This window comes from Acomys russatus, chromosome 11 (genome assembly GCF_903995435.1).
Source record: "Acomys russatus chromosome 11, mAcoRus1.1, whole genome shotgun sequence".
Taxonomy (NCBI): domain Eukaryota; kingdom Metazoa; phylum Chordata; class Mammalia; order Rodentia; family Muridae; genus Acomys; species Acomys russatus.
This window is the reverse complement of record NC_067147.1, coordinates 6939304-6963240: the sequence shown is the minus strand read 5'-3', so window position 1 is coordinate 6963240 and position 23937 is coordinate 6939304. Positions and strand designations below refer to the sequence as shown.

Here is a 23937-nt window from a genome sequence, read left to right as displayed (position 1 = left end):
ATTTATATTTATTTATTTATATCCTGGTAGTAAGTGTCCTTCCCAGTCACCCCTTCCACATTCCCATCCTTGGGACCCTCCCTTCCTGTCCCCCCCTTCCTCATGGCCCACACAGTCTCTCACTCAGCCAGTTATCAAATGAGAATTCCAACTTAAGAGCCCAGCATTGTCAAGGGGAGCATTTTTGTTTGTTTGTTTGCTTGTTTTGTTTTGTTTTTCAAGACAGGGTTTCTCCATGTAGCTTTGGCTGTCCTGGACTTGCTTTGTAGACCAGGCTGGCCTCGAACTCACAGCCATCCTCCTGCCCCTGCCTCCCAAGTACTAGGATTAAAGGCGTGTGCCACCACGCCCTGCTCAAGGGAAGCATTTTTTAAAAAAATACCTCATTTTGCCCAAAGTATGCTCAAAACATAGCACTGAGGATATTCTTGGTGTCATCCGTCCTTCTTTTTAATTTTGGATACCACAGCACTGTCACCCAAGGTGAAGTGACTTGAGAAGGCAGACATGCGTGCTGTATGGGGAGGGACGTGTGTGTGTGTGTGTGTGTGTGTGTGTGTGTGTGTGTGTGTGTGTGTGTGTGTGTGGTGTGGCTGGGCAGCTTGTGCACGGTAGACCAACACTGCATGATCAGCTGCTGCCAGGTCTTGTGTGATACACGAGGCCCATTTCTGTGGACGCCCTGGAGTCCTCAGACCCAGTGTTCTTGCGCATGTCTCTAACCCAGATGGTTCTGCCTGTTGATGAGAGCTTGACCGAGGCCTTGGGAATCCGATCCAAATATGCTTCTTTACGAAAAGACACCTTACTGAAATCGGGTAAGCAGCTTCCTCTCACGTGCCTGGCCACCCTTTACTCCCCACCCTCTGTGATTGTCACACACATGTCCCAGCTGCCACCTGCCTGCTGCTGTTCATCAACATGGCATTGTCTGCAGCATGGGAGTCAGAAGTCCCCTGAGAAGCGGCTCCGTCATTTCACTCTATTTGATACTGGTGTTGGTGGCTGACAGTGTCCCTGCCCCAGCTCCCCGCACTTTAGTTACCTCTGTCCTACCTGACAAGGGGAGGAGTGGCCAGTACAGCCACTTGGCAGGGCTTGGTTCAAGTGGGTTTGGGTTTTGTTGTTTCTGCTTGCTTACTTGTTAGCGCTCTTGGGAAAGAAAGAGCTGAGGTCACTGAGGGCCTGAGCGGGAGGAACCTTGTAGGCGGGTCTGTCTGTAGCCGTTTCACCCACAGCCTGTCTCCTTACATTCCTACCTCAGTGTTCGGTGGTGCCATCTGCCGCATGTACCGGTTCCCAACCACTGATGGCAACCACCTACGGATCCTGGAGCAGATGGCGGAGAGCGTCCTCTCTCTGCATGTGCCTCGGCAGTTTGTGAAGCTCCTGCTGGAGGAAGACGCAGCCAGGTGAGACCGCATGCAGAGGAAGGACACTCCCCACCCCATGTCATGTGTGCATGCCTCCCCCACCCCATGTCATGTGTGCATGCCTTCCCCCACCCCATGTCATGTGTGCATGCCTTCCCCCTTCCCCATGTCATGTGTGCATGCCTTCCCCCCACCCCATGTCATGTGTGCATGCCTTCCCCCCACCCCATGTCATGTGCACATGCCTTTCCCCCACCCCATGTCATGTGTGCATGCCTTCCCCCCACCCCATGTCATGTGCACATGCCTTCCCCCACCCCATGTCATGTGCACATGCCTTCCCCCTACCCCATGTCATGTGTGCATGCCTTCCCCCCACCCCATGTCATGTGTGCATGCCTTCCCCCTACCCCATGTCATGTGCACATGCCTTTCCCCCACCCCATATCATGTGTGCATGCCTTCCCCCCACCCCATGTCATGTGCACATGCCTTCCCCCACCCCATGTCATGTGCACATGCCTTCCCCCACCCCATGTCATGTGCACATGCCTTCCCTCACCCCATGTCATGTGTGCATGCCTTCCCCCCGCCCGATGTCATGTGTGCATGCCTTCCCCCCACCCCATGTCATGTGCACATGCCTCCCCCCCGCCCCATGTCATGTGTGCATGCCTTCCCCTCACCCCATGTTATGTGTGCATGCCTTCCCCCCACCCCATGTCATATGCACATGCCTTCCCCCACCCCATGTCATGTATGCATGCCTTCCCCCCACCCCATGTCATGTGTGCATGCCTTTCCCCCACCCCATGTCATGTGTGCATGCCTTCCCCTCACCCCATGCATGTGTGTATGCCTTCCCCTCACCCCATGTTATGTGTGTATGCCTTCCCCTCACCCCATGTCATGTGTGCATGCCTTCCCCTCACCCCATGTCATGTGCACATGCCTTCCCTTCACCCCGTGTCATGTGCACATGCCTTCCCCCTAACCCATGTCATATGCACATGCCTTCCCCTCACCCCATGTCATATGCACATGCCTTCCCCTCACCCGATGTCATGTGTGCATGCCTTCCCCCCACCCCATGTCATGTGCACATGCCTTCCTCTCAGTTTGCTCCTCTGTTTCACAGTTTGCTGCGTAAGAATTTTTAAGGCTAACATTACACATCTTCTCTTCTTTGTCTGTCTCTTTCCCTCCCATTCGTCCTGCCTGGGGCCACAGAGATAAGAGCTCAGAAGATGAACCTCAGGGTCCTCTCCCCACGCAGCAAAGCTCTCATCCTGAGGCATATTTTCTCAGTTCCTAGTAAGGGTGAGGCTGTTCTCTGTCTCAGACTGACCTCCACAACTTTTGCTAAGTCAGTGTTAGTGAGTGATACCGTGTAGCTAGAAACTCAGTGCCTTAATGCAGTTTTCAGTTTCACCCTGAAAAAAAAAAAAATCAGAATATGAGAAAAATATCAAGAATATAGTGAGTATCACATACCTTTCATCTAAATTTACAAACTTATTTTGCTATTTTATTGTTTATGTACACATTTATGTCATAATTTTAACTTTAAAATTGTCTTTATTTATATACATTTATTATAGCTATAATCAGTTTCTCTGTGCATTTTCAGTTTTCATGGTTTAATTTTCACCAGGCAGGAGGTGGGGCATGTGTGTCATGGTATCATGTAGGAGGTCAGAGGACAGCTTTGTGGACTCAGTATGGCTCCTGAGGATCTACCTCAGCCACTGAGCCCCGCCCCCAGTGTTGTGGTTATTATTGTTGTCTGCTTTCTGTTTGACTGTGTTACTGCTTGAAGGAGCTCCTCCATTGGGCAGGCGCTTGAGAGCAGGTTAAGTAGTTGGCAGCAACTGCACATGAGGCGCTAACACTCAGTGTGGACAGCAAGGGTGCTCAGGAAAGGAGATGGTGCCACTCCTGGAAGTGAGATGCTGTTGTTGTGCACTTGACATAGAAAGGGGGTTGTTGGGATGAGGGTGGGGAGGTAAGTGGTTTCTCACATCTGTCCATTCTGTTCTGGAATAATTCACCATCCTGCAGAGAACTGGGCCAGTACCTCAATGGTGTCTTCATGTGCCTCCCATGTGCTCCGTGACCACCCTGTGCTCTGGCCGGCCTGGCCCCCGGCTACTTCTTGTGTGCTCCGTTGTCCTAGTCTTAGCTCCAGGGGAGTCAGCCCCGTGGCCTGACATGTGTCTCGTTTGCAGAGTATGTGAGCTGGAAGAGTTGGGGGAGTTGTCTCCTTGCTGGGAGAGCCTCCGGCGACAGATTGTCACCCAGTATCAGACTATTATCCTCACCTACCAGGAGAATCTGACTGACCTCCATCAGTACAAAGGTGGGTGTGGCCTGTACTAGCGCCTGCATTCCCAACTCGATATCTGGGGTGCTCACAGACTCTCACTGATTGTCTTGAGTGGATCTTTAAAAATAGATTCTCATGTAGGTGTGAATTCTTTCAACTCTGGGCTTTTCAGATCTTAATTAAAATGACAAATTAGTGGCTTGAGAGAAGCCTTTCTCCGGTGTTCTCCTAAAACAGCTGCTGTAGAGTGGGGCTGAAGTGAGGCAGACTCTCAGACCTTGGTTCATGTGGGTTGTCCATCTTGGTGTCACCACCAAGAACCCAAAGGATGTGGGCTGTTGGCCTGAGCAACACCGTTCTCTAGTTTACACACTCAACGTCACCTTCAATGAGTGTGTAAGTTGTCAGAGTACACGCTCTATTTTAAGACTCCAAAGAGAAAGTCAAGTTCAGACACCTCAGTGTTCTTTTCTTTCTTGCCTTTTCTTCTTTTCCAGCTGGAGCCTGGGGGTCAAGCCCAGGGCTTGGTGCATGCTAGGAAGGCACCCTTCTTGAAAATGATATTTGACTTTCAAACTATACGATTTCTTTTTAACCCATTTTCTTTTTATTCCAAATGGGATGATTTTCTTTCTTTCTTTGTTTCTTAATTGTTTTAGTCTTTCAAAGTACTTGTTATTTCTTATGATTTATTTTATAAAGATATATTTTATTTTATTTTTGAGAGAGTAATATAATTATAACATTTCTCCCTTCCCTTTCTTTCAGAGCATTCTTTATCTTTGGTTTCTTTAAGTATATATAATGCCTTGTAGGTTTAAGGAAAAAAATCATAGGTTTATGATTAATGTGCTTTTTACACAGAATATAGGGACTTGTCTATAAACTTAGAAAGATGATGGTATGTGGGACTGGTCCAAGCTTGAGCAAGTTCAACTGCATCACTTAGAGAGATAGCAACATTTGCCTGAAGAGTTGAGGCACCTATCTATGCTGGATACGCGCTCCTGAGAAAGCATGGAACCCATGTAAACTGGAATTCTCTAGGATGGAGCTTCTCAAATGCCAGGAGCATCCTGCTATTCTGAGAGTCTCGGCTAAACACAGGCCTTGGCTTTATTTCTTGCAGTGTCACAAGACAGGCACACTGCAGGTCTGAGGGTCGCAGCATGGCTACCAGACACTGTGACAGAAGGCAGACTAGGCAGCTGCTCTCTGCCGAGCTTCTGATGCATTGTTGTTTCCTGCTTGTTAGATTGTTCCTTTCCTCACTCTCCTGTTGTCCTTTCCGCCTGTAATTCCTTTGGCTGGTAGGTGTGTGATGCCTCATTTCGTTTTGGATTCTGATTCTAGAAATAAGGTTGTGGCTACTGGTTGCATCATCTGGTCTCTCTAGCCACAGCATGTGTGAGGGAACCTACTGACTGTATTGGAGAGGTCAAGCAGGCTTCAGTGCCACCTAGCCTTGTGGATCTGGATGGACCCTAAGGTGAAGCACAAACCTCATCACTTCAGACTGAGATGTGCTGTTCCAGAAAGATCAGTTTCCAGGTGCTGGGAAGATAGCAATCTATAGAGTTGGCAGAGGGCAGCCTCTGACATGGTCCACTGGCTTTTTATAATGTTGGCATCACACTACCTAAGATCACATCTGTGATGTGTGTCATGTCTGTGAGTTGGACTGTGTCACAGGAGGGATGGCCTCATCACTGCTGCAGCCTTCGTGTTCAGAGCCAGTGCCTTGTGCAAGTCAGCCTCCAACCCGCTGTCTTGAATGGCCACTCATTCTTTCCTGGCCCTTGTTGAGATAACCCCGCTTACATGCGGCGGCAGCAGCTCTAGGTCACTCTTTGTTGCTGGTGCTTGTTGACGGCCAGTTTCTTGCATTCCATTTCTTAGGTCCTTCGTTTAAAGCAAGCAGTTTGAAAGCAGATAAAAAGTTAGAATTTGTTCCCACAAACCTGCACATACAAAGGATGCGAGTTCAAGATGACGGAGGCTCAGGTACTTACTTTTCTACCCTGCTGTTGGCTGGTGTTCTGCTCCTTCCCTTCGGTGTGCTTGGTCCCTCAGTTGCCCTATATCTGGCCCATGTTTCCTTTATGCTGGGCAACTAGAGAAAACTTTCCCTCCTTCCTCCCTCCTTCCCTCCCTCCTCCCTCCTTTCCTTTCTCCCTCCTTCCTCTCTCCCAAGGATCTTTGAAATTTTTCAGTTACAAGCTCCAAACCCCTTCCTTATCGCTTCAGCTTCCTTTTGTTTTTATGGCCTAGAGTTGACCGTCAGTGAGCCACTGAGGGGTGGGCGGGAGCATTTAGCAGCCTAGGTGGCTCTACCTTCGGACACCAGTAACTGTTCTTACTGAACACTCAGTGTTGGCTCCAACAAGCCCTCTTTTAGCCTCTAGACGAGGGATTGGGGAGCCAGAGGCTATTTCATGTGGGCGGTAGGTGCCACGGTGCATGTTGCTGTAGCTGGCTTGCCTGCAGGCGTGAGCCCAGAGTAATGGAGGGAAGTTCTCTGTCACTCAGATCAGAACTACGATGTCGTCACTATTGGAGCCCCAGCAGCACACTGCCAAGGTTTCAAGTCAGGAGGTCTTCGAAAAAAGCTGCACAAGTTTGAAGAGACCAAGAAACAGTAAGTGAAGGAGGGTATCTGTGGTCCTTGCGCAGCTGTGTCTGATGTTTGTGATTAAAATAAGAGTCAAAAACAGAACTGCAAAAACATCCAGCCATCTGATCTGCTTCCGCGTGCGGCTGGAGGAGCTGCTTTAGGGACCCTGTGCTACTCCGTGTGTGCGCGCACGTGGCTAAGGGGAGTGAGTGCTGAGGGCACCTAGTCACCAGCCCAGTTCTGTCCATGTGAGCTGCACAGAGAGCCACCTCTGAGTGTTGCTTCAGGCAGCGCCTGTGTGCAGTCCTACTCTCAGCCATCTTTATAACCCCGCTCAGCTGGTGGAACGCCAGACTTGTAAAGCCTCTGACAGGGATTGTTTTGTAGTTCCTAAAGCCCCTGGCACTCTGTGTCCTTTCCTAAAGCACGACAATGCCAAGCATCCCCACTATGGAGGTTTGTACTGTTCTGTCCTGAGCAGGAAGTTGGCAGAGCGGCAGGGTGGGGAAAGGCCTCAGATGACACACTCTTGGCATAGCTTCCCAAAGTCACCCAGAAAATGTAAGTGGATCAGAGGGGCACAACTATAATAGACGAGAAGAGACGAGTGATGATCTTGTAACATGCTTGGGTAGAATGTAAGGTAGAGGAAGCAGCAGAAGGGCCTCAGTTTCAGAAGACTGATGATGGTCTGAGTGTGACTGGGCCACTGTGGAACATGCCCATATGTAAGGTGAGGTAGAGAGAACAGACCAGTTTGCTTTTCCCAGAAGGGAGAAGGTAGCAGGTGCCTTAACAGAGAGGTCTTCAAGTGTGAGAGAATGAGACAAAGTGTGGCTGGAACGCCTCTGCAGAATGTGGTCTTGAAAGCACAGTGGTTTGAAAGACATGAAACAAAGGTCCGGGGAGGCCCCAGAGCTTTCCACACGCTAGCCGATGGAGGCAGGTGCTGGCACCAGTGGCACTTGGTTGGTCATTGTCCAGTTCTCCTGCTGTGGCCAGAGTGAGTGTACTACACCAGGATGCTGGCAAGTTAGGCCACAGCCAGCCCATCAGGGCCTAGTAGAGTCAGGAAGGCAGATTAGAGGCCCTCGATGTAGGTCACGTCAGTGACTGAGCAGGGAGCAAGAATGGACATTCTCAGAGTGGTTGCCCGTCCAGTGTGTGCCAACCAGTCCTGGATGAGGGGAGGAGATGCGTGGAAGTGCTGGGTTCAGCAGAGCCGTTTCAGTGTGCTCGCGAGGCCTTCGGACAGCCTTCGTTTCTTCCTACCAAGTACACAAACTAGGTGATCAGACCTCCTCAGCACTCATGACCACAGTGCCCTAGGGAGCAGGAAGAAGGGCAGGGCTTTCAGTGCCCATCAAAGATCTGCAGTCGGCGTGTGTGTGTGTACGCCCCACCATTGCCTGTTGCTGTGTGTAAAGTGTACGTGGATGGACTGAGGTGACGGGGTTCCCTGACAGAGAAAGTCCATTCATTCTAGATGGCCAGTCAGGGGGGCCAGCAGACTGTCCTTTGGTCAAGAAAGGCTGTAGTTTGGGTAGCAGATCACTTTACATTTCAGCTTCAGGACTTATGGATTTTCTGTAACTTTGTACTAATGCCCTAAGTCCACTTTCTGACAGTTTGCACTCTGAGCTTTCTGTCAGGTATAGATGTCTGTGCCCCCAATGAGAGGTCTCTGGGGTGAGCACAGGCCACAGACCGGCCCCAGGGAGTAAGCATTTGGGACTCCTAGTTTGCCTACCCTGTAGCCATGGCCTCAGCAAATTACCTCTAAGTATCTTGAGAAAAGAAAATCAGCCAGCCTTCAAATTGTGCTTTGCCTGTGATATTCGCTAACAATGGCTAATGCTTCGTTTGGTTTTTTTTTTTCTTTAGCAGTTTTGAGGAGTGTTGGTGAGTTTTCTGTCTGGAGAGAGTGTATGTTGATTCTCGCTCTTGTGCAGAGAGAGCTTGTGCTGTCCTTCATCTGGGTGGCTACATCTCATTTGCTGCGTGTCTCCCAGTTACATGTCCTGTAGACGGAGCTCTTCCTTCCAACTGCAATGTTCTTTGATAATGAATAGCTGGGCTGCAGGCTGCAGCCTTCCTTTCAAACCTGACAGCAGTTTCTTCCTGCGCTCGGTAGAGCCAGGGTCCACTTCGCCCTCTCCCAGGATGCAGAAGAGAGGGCCAGGATGCTGAGTGTCACATTATCCCGCTGGTACATTTGGCAGCACTCATCTTTACCCAGTGAGTCATTTTTGTCCATCCAAGGCCATTTAGGAACATTTTTTTATTTTCAACACATGGTAGGCAAAGCTATGTCACTGTGTTCCACCTCTACCGTTTAAAATTTTTTTTCTTTTGAGATAGGGCTCACTAACTTTCCCCAAGCTGGCCTTGAATTCATCCTGCACCAAGACTTTTCTCAAAGTTGTGATCCTCCTGCCTCAGCCTTCGGTAGCTACAGATCTGTGCAGTCATCATGCTCACTTCAGACAGGGTTTCTCTGTGTAGTGTGGCTGCCCTGGACTTGCTTTGTAGACCAGGCTGGCCTCGAACTCACAGTGAAGCAAGAAGCCTTGGTGTTTTCCTGTTCCCCTTGTCTGATGGAGCCAGCTGACACTGACGTTAAGGTCTGTGCTTCCTATTGGCCAGCAGAGCAAGAGCTTTCCTTTCCTTCTGAGCATTAGATGGGAGCTATGTCTACCTAGGATCTCCTCCTTAGTTCCAGACTGGAAAAGCAGCAGCTCATCAGGAGGAGGGGCCCCATGGCCCCATGGGAAATGCTGCTACCTTGATTTGATGACCCAAGAGGCTTTGGGGCTGGGCTAGATCCTAGTTCAGTTGCCAGAGCTCTGCTAGGACCACACAGTGCCAGGAAGTCCTGAGTACCTACAGAAACGCCAGCTTTCTCTGAGGGGTCCCTTCCCTGAGGGAGGGAAGGAGGCACCTGGGGGGTTCTGCTCCCCCTTCCTCCACCACTGTGTTTTAGAAGTGTGCCCCCAGACTCCCATCCATTTCCCTCCTACGGCTTCTCTGAAGGGAGGCGCTCTCTTCCATAGCAGGATTGAGTTCAACCCGAGGGCCTGAGGGGTGAGCAGTGAAGGTAGAACACAGCGAGCCGGGGCCCCACTGCCCTTGCTAAGTTCCAACCCAGCTGATTTATGTGAACCTTATCCAGAAAGTTCTGCAGGTTCCATCTTAACTGAAGACCCTGGATCTTCCCTCTCATAGGAAGGGTTTGGTTTCTCCCATCTTTCCACTCTCTTCTCCCAGAATGCTGAGCATTCCCAAGACAAGTGGAGAACCTTCTGGCCTGGGAGCAAGGCCAGGCAAAGAGGCCCTCCCCCAGGGCTGGGGGACCCAGTTCCATGAGACTGTCAGCTCTGCAGCGCCAGCCTCACTCTTCCTATCCAGAGCATCTGCACGTTAGGTGCTCCACTCTTACATGGCATCACCTTTAACCCACGGCCTCCACTGTGAGTAGGTGTGTGTGGGCCAGCAGACCTGAGTCTAAGAAGCCCAAGGCCACACATAGGCTTTGCCTCCTGGCTTGGTTCAGGAAGAGCTGAGTAGAACAGTAGGCCCCTCCCCTGGTGGCCTGTGTACTACAAGGCAGCATGGCCCCTGTGCCCCATCCCATTGTCTTTGTGTGGCTCCTGATTTTGGACCTAGCTCAGTACATGCACGTCCCCAAGAGCAGGTCTTTGGACTTGCCCATTTGTGCCTTCACCATGTGTCAGTCCTAGGGGTGTCGCTATGACAGAGTGTGCACAGCCATGGCTATATGCAACAGTAGACCTACACACACGGCACATAAGCCATGTAGACTCCAAAGGTTGGGGGCTGGAAAGACCAGATACTGCTTTTTAATTCTTTTTTGAAATGTATTTCCAAGACCTGGATGTCCCAGGTGGCAGCTATTCATTTGGGAGAGAGATTGCAGATTGGAAAGTGGCTCCTGCACGCGGTGCTGTGGCATATGACGCTCCTGCTGCCCAGGCGCAGTCGCCATGCTGCATGGGCTTCCGGCAATCCATCATTGTCTGCTGTGGCGTGTGGGCTTGTGGTGGCGGCGTTTCTCTCTGGGGCAGTTTGGTGTGTGGTGTTTGCATGTTTGCCCCCTAGTCCAGAGAGAGAAATGGCAGAGGTGGTTTCTTGCTTCCTGACTTGTTTCTGGGTCTCCCTGGAAAGGTCTCACGTGCCTCTCATCTCCCACAACTGGGTAGGGTGCAATGAGAGCCACTCTTTCTTCTCCATGTTGTCCCTCTATTTCAGCCTTCATTTCAGAAGGGACAGCGTTCCATCTGGGGCTTAGAATCTGCAATACCCAAAAGGAGACCTCTGCTTTGATGACTTTGATGTCTCCTCCTTATTTTCTCAGGCAGCCTCAGGTAGCCGCAGAAACAAATGTATAATCTTTGATTGGTCGGAACCTGAGCTAAGAGACATAAGCTTATCACTGCCATCTTGGATGACCACATATGCTAGGCCGTCCCATGACACTAGAGCATGTGGAGTCGGCCCTCAGAGGCTCCTCATCACATTGGGCAGCAGCTGGGCAGCAGCTGGCCTGGCCCTTTACATCCCGCTCCCAGACACACATGCCACGTGGTAGTGAGGGATGGGAAGGAGGCGCTGAGTTGCTGGGCCTGCCTCTCTTGTCAAATGCCGTTGTCCACGTAGGGAAGTCCTGAAGCAGGAAAGAGAAAGGAACCCAGCGCTGGGGACTTGCTACGGTCACTGTGTGAGAGAAAGATGTGGGTCTGCTCACTCACAGGAAGCCTAAAGACCCTGTTGGCCAGATGAGGAAGCAAGCCTCAGGCCGTGGTTTCGGTTCTTTGGGTTGTTCTTTTAATACAGTTGAGCATCTATTGTAGTGACACTTGATCCCTTGTGGTGTAATCAGACCCCGTATCCGAAGGACTGCTTATGAGTTAAAAGATGAAGCTCCCAGGCAAGATCCCAGCATTGGGTAATCGTTAGTGAGACCCAATATATTTATACACACCTACATGTGTGTGGTAAATATGCAGACGCATGCAAGCACAAGTGTACACGAAAGTCTCAGTCTTATATCTATTTTATACTCCTCCTTAGATTAAAAAAAAAAGACCTTCTAAGATTGACCTTTGCCATTAGTGACCAAACTGCCCAGGAAACACCTCTTTCTTTGAGGGACCGCTGTGGGTGGGTCAGATGATTGGGAGAGCCCCTTAGGAATTGTTGTTCCTTTCAGTACGCCGTCCAGCTGCCAGTCCATAATCTACATACCCCAGGACGTCGTCCGCGCCAAGGAGATCATTGCCCAGATCAACACCCTGAAAACCCAGGTTAGCTACTACGCAGAACGGCTCTCAAGGGCGGCGAAGGACAGGTCTGCCACTGGCCTTGAGAGGACACTCGCCATCTTGGCAGACAAGGTAGGAGGGGCTGCCAGCCTATGCGTTGGGTGAAGAGGTCCCTTGGGTTTCCGAAAGCTGCTGGGCCACCCAGAAGTGCCTGGAGCTGGCCTTAAGGGAGTGGCATTGTGGTGACCTTGAAGGCTTTTCTTTTAAATCCACAAAGTTTCAGGGAAGGCTGTGACTGTGACTCTCAGGCATGGCTTCAGGCCAGTGTGTTGATGTGTCTTCCAGCAAGTAAATCTGCACTCATTTCCCCGGGACTCATGCAGCAAACAGCTTCCTTAGTGACATCTTGGTCAGCACTGACATAGCAATTATTGGCTGATATATAATTAATTTTAAAAGTTCTATTTAATGATAACCCAATCCTGATTAAAATGTATAAACATTGGTGCGCACTGAGAGAGTGGCTGATGGGCTGCTGCTGCTGCTGGCGCTCTTTCCCTTCACACACGCATCCTCGTTCCACCTCTCTGTCCAGACCTGACTTGATGGTGGATGCTGTTGTTCCTGCTTGGAATGTGTTATATTCTTCACACGAGTTCCCACAGTCAGAAGTCAGACCAGGACCAATGGGAAAGGAAGCTATGGTTGTCAGCAGTCTCCAAGACGAAAGACGTGATGCCAGGAGTCCAGTTGTTTAAAGCCTGCTGCATTAAAAAATGCTTTAGTCTTTGAACCCAAGTAATGTGTGACCCTGGGGACCAGCCCCCCAGAGGCTGGGGCACAGTCCGCCACGCTGTCAAGGCTGGGAATGAGCCCTTTTCTCTGGTGATGTAGAGTGAAAGGCAGGCAGAGACAGAAGAGGTCAGGTAGGGTTCCTCAGCCCCTTCGCATCTTCCTGGACCACTTCTAGGCTGAGAAGGCTTCAAGCAGACCCCTGCGACCTCTAGTCTTGCTGAGATTATCCTCCGGGTCACATGCTACCTTTGTGTTTAGAGAATGCTGTCCTAGCAGGCTCTGTGGGACCACAGTGGGGGTAGGGGGTGGCCTTGGCTTTAGCCTGTCTACCCTCTAAGAGAAAGCATGCTTAGTGGCCCTGGTTTGTGTGTCCCTGCAGACCAGGCAGTTGGTCACTGTCTGCGACTGTAAGCTGCTGGCCAACTCTATCCATGGGCTGAATGCAGCACGGCCTGACTACATCGCTTCCAAGGCCTCGCCTACCTCAACTGAGGAGGAGCAGGTGGTGCTTCGGAATGACCAGGACACCCTCATGGCCAGGTGGGCAGGGAGGAGCAGTCGGTCTTCCCTGCAGGTGGACTGGCACGAGGAGGAGTGGGTGAGTCAGCTGCCCCTGCCCATTGTCCTGCTGCTGAGTGGTAAACTGTAGAAGTGCCGCCTGTCTTCCCTCACAACGTGTCCCAAAGGCCAGCTGCTTTGTTAGCAAGCTCCAGGTCTGCTTCCCAGACTGCTCCAGGCCCCCTGATGATGAGGTAGACCATTTTCAGACCTTAGCGTGTGCAACGTGACATGATTGTGCTGGGAGCCAGGCCTTTCCTCTTCCTCAGGCCTCTGCTCATCCTTCGCCCTTTAGGACTCTTAGTGTTGAATGCTAAGTGCTCAGGCTACTGCGACCCCTGACCACTGTTCCTGAGTTGTCTCTTTAGGAAGGGATCATCCTACTACAACTTGCTGTCATTTGTTGGGGCCGCTGCTCAGAGACATCCCATGAAGCATTGAATTATTAATTGGCAGCGAAGTAATCCTCCAGCCCTGGCAGCCTGTGGTGTGTGTGGGTTTCTGCAGCTCACCCCCAGCCTGCCCTCCCCTCCTCCTGTCCTCCCAGCTTCCGCACCCTCTGCCACCAGCTGTTTCCATTCCTGTCCGTCAGAAGGAAACTACACTGTTTGTGATGGTTGTAGGTGGCCAGCAGTGGCCGGAGGCAAAGGGATGAGCTCTTAGTGCCCTCTGGCCTGTCAGTGAGACCAGAAGGCCGGCTGTCTTCCATAGAGTCGGTGATAATGTCTGCCAGGCTTTCCAGTCAGCGACCACAGGGCTGCAGCTGTCTTTGAAGAACAAATCTGACCTGAATGGCAATGTGGCTATCGCTGGGCTGGGACTGGGGGAGAGATGGGTAGGCTGTGTCCTGCGCTCGGTTGTCCTTTGCATGAGCTGACCCAGTCTTTCTGGTCTCAGGAGAAAGTGTGGCTGAACGTGGACAAGAGCCTGGAGTGCATCATCCAGCGGGTGGACAAGCTGCTGCAGAAGGAACGCCTGCATGGGGAGGGCTGTGAGGACGTGTTCCCCTGCCCAAGCACCTGCGCCAGCAAGAAAGGTAACCGGGACAGCCAAGCCTACTGGATCAGACCGGAGGACCCCTTCTGTGACGCCCCCTCCTCCATGCCCACTGCTGCATGCCATCCTCACCCAAACGCACGTGCGTATGCGTCCACACTTCCCACGCTTTGCCTCAGCTCGTGCCTCGTCACTTCTGTGTGTCTGTGTCTCTGACTCCATGCCTGCCTCCACCAAGCCAACTGCAGGGAGGGCTGACAGGAAGCGCAGCAGTCAGGGGGAGTCCCCAGGCGTAGAGTCACAGACGGCAAGGTGGAAGTTCCTGTCATCTTCCCATGCAGCTGAGCCCTCTGCATCTGCATCGCCATGGGCAGGCAGGCCGCGCGGGCTGCAGTGCCATGGTGGGAAGCCTTCTCAGGGTTGTTGAAAGTCACCTGGAGAAGCTGCCAGCGGCTGGATGCAGATGCCTCTGGGTGTTATGTTTGTTGTGTTGGGAATGGGTGCTGGCAGCCGGCAGGCTCTCATTGGCTGGGTGTGCTCTTACCCAGCAGAAACATGTCACCTAGAGTCTCATAACTCAGGCAGATGGCAGAGAAGCTACCTTGATCTCTCTGACACTACTCTTAGAGGGGGCCCTTGAGTGTACAGCAGTGCCTCGCAGCAGCACACTTCAGACACAGGGCATGTTCACACCGCCCACATGATAGGCTGAGGACTGACGTGTCTGAAACCAAATGGCTCCTTGGTCCCTCTGCGTTAGGGCCTCTCACCTTTTTCTGTAAGAACTGGAGAACACTTGAGTGAAGTCATGTGAGTGCTGGCTCCACCCAGCCTCTGCCTCCTTCGCTCTCCACGAGGAGCTTTCAAGCTGTCGTGAGTCCAGCCAGGGTGTGCAGGCTTCCTGTGATGAGGAGCGCAGTTAGACAGTGGCCAGCAAGCACAGAATCACGTGTCTTTCTCCGTCTCCTGATAAATCCTTCATGTGTTCATGCCCTTTGCCTCTTCTCTGTCCCACCTGAACCTCTGTGTCAGCAACGTCCACATGATCTGCCTTCCATCTTGGGCGGGGGGCGGGGAGGGGGGTGGTTACAGCTGGCACCTTTTCAAGCCTGTGATCGATTCATGGAAGCAGTTTGTGTCTGTTTTGTTCTCATTTTCCTGTTTATTTTATTTTCTTAAAGTTTACTTTTAAAAATTTAATTATTTCATTACTTATTTCTCCTTCATATTCACTTGTTTGGAGGTCTAGAGTTGTAGTTACATGGTAGATCCCTTTCCAAGAGTGAGTGAGGCCACTTCAGGACTGAAGAAGAAATACGTATAATTTTGTTTGTAACTTTAAATATTTTCTGCAGATACAGAGGAAAGCATGGCTAGAAGTTTTAAAATGTAGGAGCAAGTGTGCTGTGTGATAAGGCGGTTTGTCTTTGACTCACTTGTCCGTGGCGCTCATCCCAGCTAGGGATTCTATGGCTCTGACAAAACACCATGACCAAAAGCAACTTGGGAAGGAAAGGGCTTATTTCAAAGCTTACAGCTTACAGTCCGCCATCCAGGAGAGTCATGGCAGGTACTCAAGGCAGGAACCTGGAGGCAGAAAGTGATGCACAGGCCATGGGGAACACTCCTTATAGGCTTGCTCAGCTTACTTTCTTACATACCTGCCCAGGAACACCTGCCCAGGGGTGGCTCCACCCACAGTGGACTGGGCCCCCTCGCAGCAATCACTAATTAAGAAAATGCCCTACAGGCTTGCTGACAAGCCTGGCTGGTGGGAATATTTTCTCCGTTGCTGCACTGTTAACCCAGGACCTATGCACACACCAACCTCATGTACCTCTGAGATCACATGCTAAAATTTGTAAGTGAACAGGAAGAAAGTCCAGAGCGTCATCAAATCTCTGCGACCAGTTAGGAGCCACTGATTGAGAGTAATGGAGCCTCCTTCCTCCCCCTGTGTTGAAAGGCCTGTTTACCAAGCTGAGTAAACTCTCACTGAATGGTCCCACCCTGCTGTTTGAGATCGCCACTGGCACTCAAAAGGCGGGCTACTAAACGTTCCTCCTCAGTCATAGACCAGAGTCCTGCCATAGAAGCTATGGATAGCAAAAACAAAAAAACACATATAAAAACATGTAGTGATTCAAGGCTTGGGATAATTCGCATTAGCCAGATAGAGGCTCAAGAGCGGCTGCCTCTGCTGACTGCAGCGTGCCACACCTGAGGGGCCCTGTCCCTTAGCTAGCTGGGCTCAGGCCTTGAGTTCTGACAAAGAGGCTGAACTCTTCAACTTACAAAAGGCTTTTCTCTCCCTCTTGCTAGTTTAATAAGTCATGTCCAAACACAACAGAGGAAGGAGCCCTGTTCACTCCGTCCCTGACAACCCCCTAAAACTTGTTCTGGCCAGTCTTGGGACCCTGAAGCCATCTCACCTCAGTTTCCTGTGGACAGCCTTTGAACTGAAGTTCAGACATAATATGAAATACAGATTTACTCCTTTGATGCCTTTTCAAACTGTCTTTTCTCAGATGGCACATCCATTTAACTAGGAGTTTTAGCATTTTCAAGGGAAATGTGAAAATGAAATGAGGGCACCCCAGTGGTGTTCTCTGAAGACCATGAGGGGCGGCCCAGATGGAGGAGTTTCCTACTGGAGCTGTCTGCCAAATCCAGCATTCAGCTTAGTTGCATTTTAAGGACTGTCATAAGGTTCTTTGGGCATTTTTATCTTTGGGATTTACCAGTTTAGCACTCAGCAATCTAGCTTGAACTCTGGACTCCCTAATAAGTCAGAGCAGCGGGTTCCACTCATTTGATGCTAACACGGGTCTCCATGTCTGCGTCATCATCAGTGTGGCATCTGTGGCATTGTGTGTTGGCTCACTCGTCTTGAAGAGCACTTTATGTTGAAGGGTTAGCAACATGGATGTTGACTCTGGTGACTCACTGATGTTCACCACTGAGAGGGCTCGGCTGCTCCCAGCAGCAGGACCGCCCGGGGGAACCTGGGTAAGAGGCGCCTGAGCCCCAGGCCTCTTCTCTCTCCATGTGTTTAACCACCTTGCTGGCAGCTGCTAATGCAGCAGCTCTGAGACAGAGCTGCTCATGTTTGAACTGTGTGTTGCTCCTTAACCATCCCTGTACCCTCCATTTCTGTGCAGATTGCAGCCCCCCTCCTGAAGAGTCCAGTCCAGGTACGTGGTTTGCATTCAAGGCTCCGGTTGGTGTCTTTAAATATTCAGGTAGCCCTCGAAGCTCAATTACCAGAGGTTTTGTGCGTGCGTGCGTGTGTGCGTGCGTGCGTGCGTGCGTATGTATGTGTGTCCCATAGTTGGGAGAATATTTCAGGATTTCCTTTGTTTTGAGATTTGGTGAGGGACCTGCGGGACTGAGGGAGTTATGGCCTGCAGCAGGCAGCTAGACACTGTTTTTCCTTCTGCACCCTAAAACCTTTTCACTTGACTTATTTCTGAGTACACTGGGCTTCCTGTGGCGGACAATCTGATTTAGAAAGCTATACGCCTGTAAATATTCCTGTAAATATTCCTTGTAAGCTCACCTGCACTTCTGCTCGCAGCTCTGAGGGCGCGATCGGATGGTTTGTGTCCGCTGAGAGTGTGGAGGTGCATGTCCGCTCCCAGCTCTGGACACAGTGCAGATTTGAACTCTTACCGAACGTTGATCCACTAAATTTTCATGGAGAGCCTAATGTCCCTAGTTCAGGGGTCGACAAGCTACGTCTTGAGCTAAATCCTGGCCACAGCCTGCTTTATGCTTCTTTTTTTTTTTTTTTTAATCACCTTCTGTTTTGTTAGTGTAGCAAGCAGAGTCTCTGTTGCTCTCATAGTCTGTAAAGACTCTATTGTAGGGTTAACCAACCCATGATGTAGTTTTCCTACCCTGTGCCTTTCTCCCCTAAACAATTTTTTTTTTACACATTAAAAAAATCAGCTATATGATCAGCCCAATGATTGCATATTTCTGAGTAGACATATAAGATGGGAAGACACCCGATTTCAATCTAGAGTACAGCACACGACGACGCAGGATCTACTAAGCCGTTTCTGCCCGGTGACACAGTGCTGTGATGAGACCACCTGGCACAAGCCCAGAACCACACCTAAGTCAGTGTCTAACTGGGCTCCCCATGCTGTCCCAGTTTGCTCTCTCTCCCCAAACATCAGTGCAGCAGCCCCGAGTGGCTCTTAGATCCCAGTGTCACGCATGAGCCGTCGGGGCCATCAAGCCTTAGCTGATTCACAGTTCACCCTGCTCTCTACTTGCCTGCTGCCTGACTCAGCCAGAGCCTTCAGGTAGCAGATTTCACTGAGCCTCGGTGATGGGGGAGGCAGAGTCTGGGGCCATGGCCAGCAGTGAGGACCAGAAAAGGAGGCCTGTGAGCCTGTGGCAGGAGCTCAGGGTTGTCCTCCACTCTGGGTTTTGTCAGCACTCAGATGATGCGTTTGAAGCAGAATCATTTTGGAAGGATTTGCTAGGCTCCCTTTCACTTTTAATTATCTATTAGGTGTTTCTACCCCACTTTAGACAGTTGAGTTCCTGAATAAAAGACACAGAAACTTTTTAGATATATAATAAGGCTTAAAGCACTAGAGCTGGGCAGATAGTAGTGCTCTAAGCTATCACTATTTCCTAGCCGTGTCCCCCAGTGTTACTTGCCGTATTGTTCCTGTCTGGGCTAATTCTGCTCATCAGGTCAGTCCTCATGACCATGTGCTGATGGTCCACACTGCCCCGTGGTGACTTCCTTCTTCTTCTCCTTCTCCCTTCTGATGGTCCCTACCTGAGACCACCACCCTCCCCAAGCCCAGGAACCGAAGCTCTGCCTACTTCTTTTCTGCACAGCTATAGGCTGTCTACTTTTTCATTAGCCAATCAGAGATAATTGGGGAGCAAAGTTTACACAACATAGTTCAGTGTACATGTGACTGCACGTGTCTGGACTGCAACCAGATCTTGGGGCCAGATCTGAATACACAGAGCACTGGACCAACCCGCAACATTTCCCCCTTTTTCTCTAAATAAAAACTGGCAACAAATGTTGTTGTGATGTTACAATGCTGGTTTTAAGAGTTCGGTGATTACTGGGGGCCTGTAAGATGCATGTGTACCTGAGACGCTCTCTCTCTCTTAGCCAGCGGTACACATAGACCGTAAACATGCACTTTCAGATCGTTCCGAACCAACACTGTCAGCTCAAGCAGGAAATCCTGGAATATGCCTTGAGTTTTGCTTAGAAAATGGAGTTTCATCAGTGTTTTGGCTCACGGGTACCAGCACGCTAACAGGCAAGGTGTTCTTTCTGCTGTCCGCACTCAGAGTGAACTGCATTTGGTCAGCTTGGGTTTTACCTTGCCACTAGCATTTACATGCAAAGAACTTAACTCTAAAAGTAAATCTAAAAAGGTGACATGGCCCCTCGTGGAAGACTAGAGAAAGACACCAAGCACAGGTGTTAAAAAGTCTCATTAAAACAATGTAGCCTTTTATGAATTATGCCTTAATTAAAATTTTAAGAAAAGTAGCCCTAAAATAAGCAGCTCTGAAAAGGAAAGTATAACTTACAATAGCTTGAAAAGACAAGGTGAGTACTGGTTCAAAAATAATTAAGACACATTTTCCTAAGGCTACCCAGGAATGGGCTATAAAGAGTTCTACCATTTCAAGCTCACCACTAGCTGCTAGATGTCAGTTTACAAGTAAGGTGTTCATTTTTTGGTCCTTTATATAGAGAAAGATAGGTCTACCTTCAGACTAGATGATGAGGGTGGTGTTGGGGGTGGTGATGGGGGAGGTGAGGAGGGTGGTGATGGAGGAGGGGATGGGGGAGGTGAGGAGGGTGGTGATGGAGGAGGTGATGGGGGAGGTGAGGAGGGTGGTGATGGGGGAGGCAGGGGAAAGGCTAGAAAACAAGATCCAAACAATCCTATGTAAATATTACATTTCTCAAGTGGAAGAGCTCCCAGTTGTACTGGAAGTTTCAATCACTAAGACATTTCCCATTGAAACAATTTTAAGTACATATGTGAAGGGCCTAATACAGGCCTGACAGCCAAGCTCTTGTCTTCTGGAAGAAAGGCCTCAAAAGTCTCACTCAGTTCCAGGTAACAATGTTTTAAAAGATCAATTTAATGAGTTCTTAATTTCCTTTCATGTTTGCCTTTTGGTTTCTAATCTTAAAGGCTAGGTTAAAACTTAGTTCAATTCCCAGAGGGCAGTGCTTTACTTTGCTCTATCAAAGAATCCACAAAGACTTCTTCCTCAAAACCAGCTAGCTCCCAGCCTCCAACCTGGCTTGTGATGCATTTTTTCAACATTTTGAAGAGATAATGTGCTCATGAACATGAAAACTAGTTGTTAGGAAGACTTGGCTAGCTTTATAATTTAAGTTTTAAAACATAAATACTTGCAGGTAGACCTGCTCCATCAGCCGATGTCCTTGCTTTCCATCTTCTTCCTTCCTCCCCATTATCAACATAGAAAATGACCATCTTCTTTAATCTTAAAATCTCTCCCTAAGGACCCTGTTTTCTTATATTTAAACCAAACACTTCTTCCTATGTTTTTTCTTTCTTATACCTAGTTTTCCTAGTGGTTTTTGTTTCTTTATTTGGTTGTTTGGTTGTTTGGTTTTGTTCTTTCCCCTGTCAAGTGCTCAGTATATGGCCCTGGAGGTTGGCTCTGCCCCAGCCACCCCAACTCACCTCAGCTCTGGGTAGCCAAGATTTTTTCTGCGGGGACCCAAATTGGGCTGTGGTCTTCAGAAAGTGTCTCCTAAGGGCAGCAGCTCAAGCAATCCAGCAGCACCTGGGGAAAAACTCAAACTGCTGAACTCTGAGGCTCCACCCTGCCTGTCCCAGGCCCACTTTCTGCAGCAGCTCTAGAAAGCCTTTTGCCTATAGGTCATGCCCAAGATTCCAGTCTTAAAGAAATGGATAGGAAACTGCTCTGGGAATTGCTTGTTCCCTGCCTCTCCATCCAGGAATTCTCAGGTTCTAAGCCTGGATTCTTAGAGTCCCACGTTGGGCGCCATTTGAAGCAGAATCATTTTGGGGGTTTTGCTATGCCCCCTTTTTCTTTTAATTATCTATTAGGGGTTTCTACCCTACTTTAGACAGTTTAGTTCCCAAGTAAAAGACACAGAAACTTTTTAGATTTATAATAAGCTTGAAAACACTAGAGCTGGGCAGATAGTGCTCTAAGCTATTTTGCTATTTCCTAGCCATGTTTCCCAGTATTACTCTCATATTGTTTCTGTCTGGGCTGCTACTGCTCATCAGGCCAGTCCTCATGACCATGTGCTCATGGTCTACATTGCCCCATGGTGACTTCCTTCTTCTCCTTCTCTCTTCTGATGGTCCCTACCTGAGACCACAAGCCTAGGAGCCAAAGCTCTGCCTACCTCAGACCTATAGGCTGTCTACCTTCTTATTAACCAGTCAGACATAATTGAGGAGCAAAGTTTACACAACATAGTTCAGTGTATGTGAGAATGCATGTGTCTGGACCGCAACCAGATCTTGGGGCTAAATCATAATTTATCCTCTGAATACACAACCCCCAAGCCTTCAGGTAGCGGATTTCACTGAGCCTCAGTGATGGGTGGTGTGGAAGTCTAGGGCCGTGGCCAGCAGTGAGGACCAGAAAGGGAAGCCTGCGAGCAGGAGCTCGGGGGTCATTCTTTATTCTGGTTTCTGTAAGCGCACAGGTGATGCCTGCCTTATAGAACTATTCCTCCATGTGGGAAGCACTGGTGGCTTTTCCACGGTTGATGTTGAAAATAGTTCCTTGCCAGGAGTCCTGTACTGTGTATTGAACATGTATTTAGCACCTACAACCCAGGGGCTGGAGAGATTACTTGATGGTTAAAGCCCTTGCTATGCAGTCATGGGGATCTGATGTCAGATTCCCCAGTAAAAAGCCAGCAGTTGCAAAGCATGTCTGTGATGCTAACACCAGAGGGAAGGGGTGCAGATGGGCTGGGACCAGAGCTTGCTGGCCGGGGCCAGGACGTTAGCCTGTTGGTGAGCATCAGGTTCATTGAGAGGCCCTACCTCAGAAAGTGAGGCGGGGAGAAGTGGGGCATGATGGCAGAGAAGACACGAGACATCAACTTCCAGTCTCTACACATCCGTGTAGGGATGCACATAAACTACACGTGAGCTCATACATGCATATACATAAAACCATACAAACTCACAGACACTCATACATTCTATATCTCATGCCTTGCTCATACTAATGAGTTAATTTAAAAAAAAAAAAAAAAGTGAAAGTAGGCTGTGGGTTGAAAGAGCTCCCGAAGTTATTGAAAGTAGGTTAGACCATGGGTTGTCCAGGCATCACATGTCACAGGTTAGCAGATAGCTGCAGAGTTTACCCCCAGAAGTGGAACAGCTGAAGCACTTGAGACATTGCTTAGTTGACCTGGTTCAATAGATGGTGATGATGATGACGGTGATGATGACAATGATGTCTTTCCTTTTGAGGTATCCCATTGAAAACCCTTCACCAGCTTTAACATTCCAGCCTTTTTTATTTGACAGGTCTGGGTGGGTAGATACCATGTGTTAAAGTTATTTTCATAAAACTGTGTTTGTTTCTTAGTTTCTCTTTTACCCGACTATCACACAAATAATTGTGACTATTACATTATCTTAACAAGCCTCACAGCACATTAACTGAGCAGGGTTACTCTATTCTTAACCCTCCTAGCCAATCTGCCTTCCTCCAAATGAATCCCAGAGATGCTTGCACTTTGCAGCTTTCCTGCTTTGGCTCCTCTCCCCTGAGGTCTCCTGGACCTCTGCAGGTGGCTGAGCCCTCTGCTTCCTCCTCTAGCTCCTCCTCTTTTGGCTGCCAGGAAGTCCAGCCCTATTCTCTCCCCCTGCTCAGCTGTAAGCTGCTTTATTGGCATATTAGGGGACAGTTGGGGAACAGTGTTTACACAGCATTGAGACAGGACATCCTCAGAACAAGGACTGCAACCAGATATGGGGCGTACAGAAATTAGCATTTCATAATAATCTCATGCCTACAACTATGGGATGCCATTGAAATTAATTTGGCTGGGATTTTTCTTTTAATTGAGAGTTTCTACTTATGCATAAAATACATATTACCCACTAAGTCCTGTTTTTCCTCAGCAGAAGCAGGCTGACTACTAAAGATAATGGCTTTGGGAGTCAGATGTGTAAAGATGACCATTCTGTTTGTGTGTTGGAATAGCTCTTAGCCTCTAAGCCCACTTCCTCTCTGTGTGGATAAGATAGGAAGGCTAGTAGAAATATTCAAAATGGTGGTTGGTGCCTTTCCAGGACTGTAGCCATCCAGACTTGCCTGGGACCATCTGGGAAGATGTCACACTTGCCCTCTGCAGGTTCATATCACCCATTTTTTAAAGACAAGTATTGAAAAATGCCTCTTGGCCGTTTCTTCTACACTTGTTTTTTTTCTAGTTTAGCAAATAACTCACTGTGATATGAATTTTATTTCTGAAAAAAAAAAAAGTAAAGTGAAAAAGTCATATGGAGGAGCTTGGCTTATTTGAACAAAAAACTTGTATACTCTGATTATTTTCAAGCTAAAATAGCCACGATTACCCTATGAGTTGTAATAATTGGAAAAACAAAGTAAATATGGCTGAATTTGATCTAAGCATTTCAATTCCTCCTGAAGAGCAGTATTTGGAGGACAGGGAAGCTTGGCGGTTTTTCTGTTTTGAGGTTGCATATTGGTATGTAGCCTGGGCCAGCCTTGAACTTGTGAGCCCCCTGCCTCAGCCCCCAGGGCATGGATTACAGGCATGCACTGGCATACTCCCTATGAAAAAGACTCACTGTACGTACCTTTACCAGACGATTTGCTACAATCTCTAGTTTGTATTGTACATGTTAGGTAGACTCTGCTGACAGAGTTCTTCAAAGAAGCAGGAAACTTGGAGTCTGAGAAGTTGAGAGAGAGAGAGAAAGAGTG

The 23937-nt window shown here is 49.2% G+C and overlaps 1 protein-coding gene across 10 annotated transcripts in view; it reads left to right on the top strand.

Moving 5' to 3' along the window:
• Inpp4a (inositol polyphosphate-4-phosphatase type I A) overlaps positions 1 to 23937 on the top strand; it is a 57999-nt gene that overhangs the window by 12271 nt on the left and 21791 nt on the right. For 2 of the 10 annotated variants that reach the window (XM_051152777.1, XM_051152775.1), the window contains exons 7-16: positions 728 to 818; positions 1265 to 1412; positions 3602 to 3732; positions 5599 to 5703; positions 6229 to 6337; positions 8198 to 8215; positions 11544 to 11727; positions 12770 to 12988; positions 13846 to 14086; positions 17106 to 17138. In XM_051152777.1, the coding sequence (XP_051008734.1) occupies positions 728 to 818; positions 1265 to 1412; positions 3602 to 3732; positions 5599 to 5703; positions 6229 to 6337; positions 8198 to 8215; positions 11544 to 11727; positions 12770 to 12988; positions 13846 to 14086; positions 17106 to 17138 (1279 nt within the window). The remainder of the gene's footprint in view (positions 1 to 727; positions 819 to 1264; positions 1413 to 3601; positions 3733 to 5598; positions 5704 to 6228; positions 6338 to 8197; positions 8216 to 11543; positions 11728 to 12769; positions 12989 to 13845; positions 14087 to 17105; positions 17139 to 23937) is intronic. The other 8 variants (XM_051152782.1, XM_051152780.1, XM_051152778.1 and 5 more) reach the window with 6 other exon arrangements.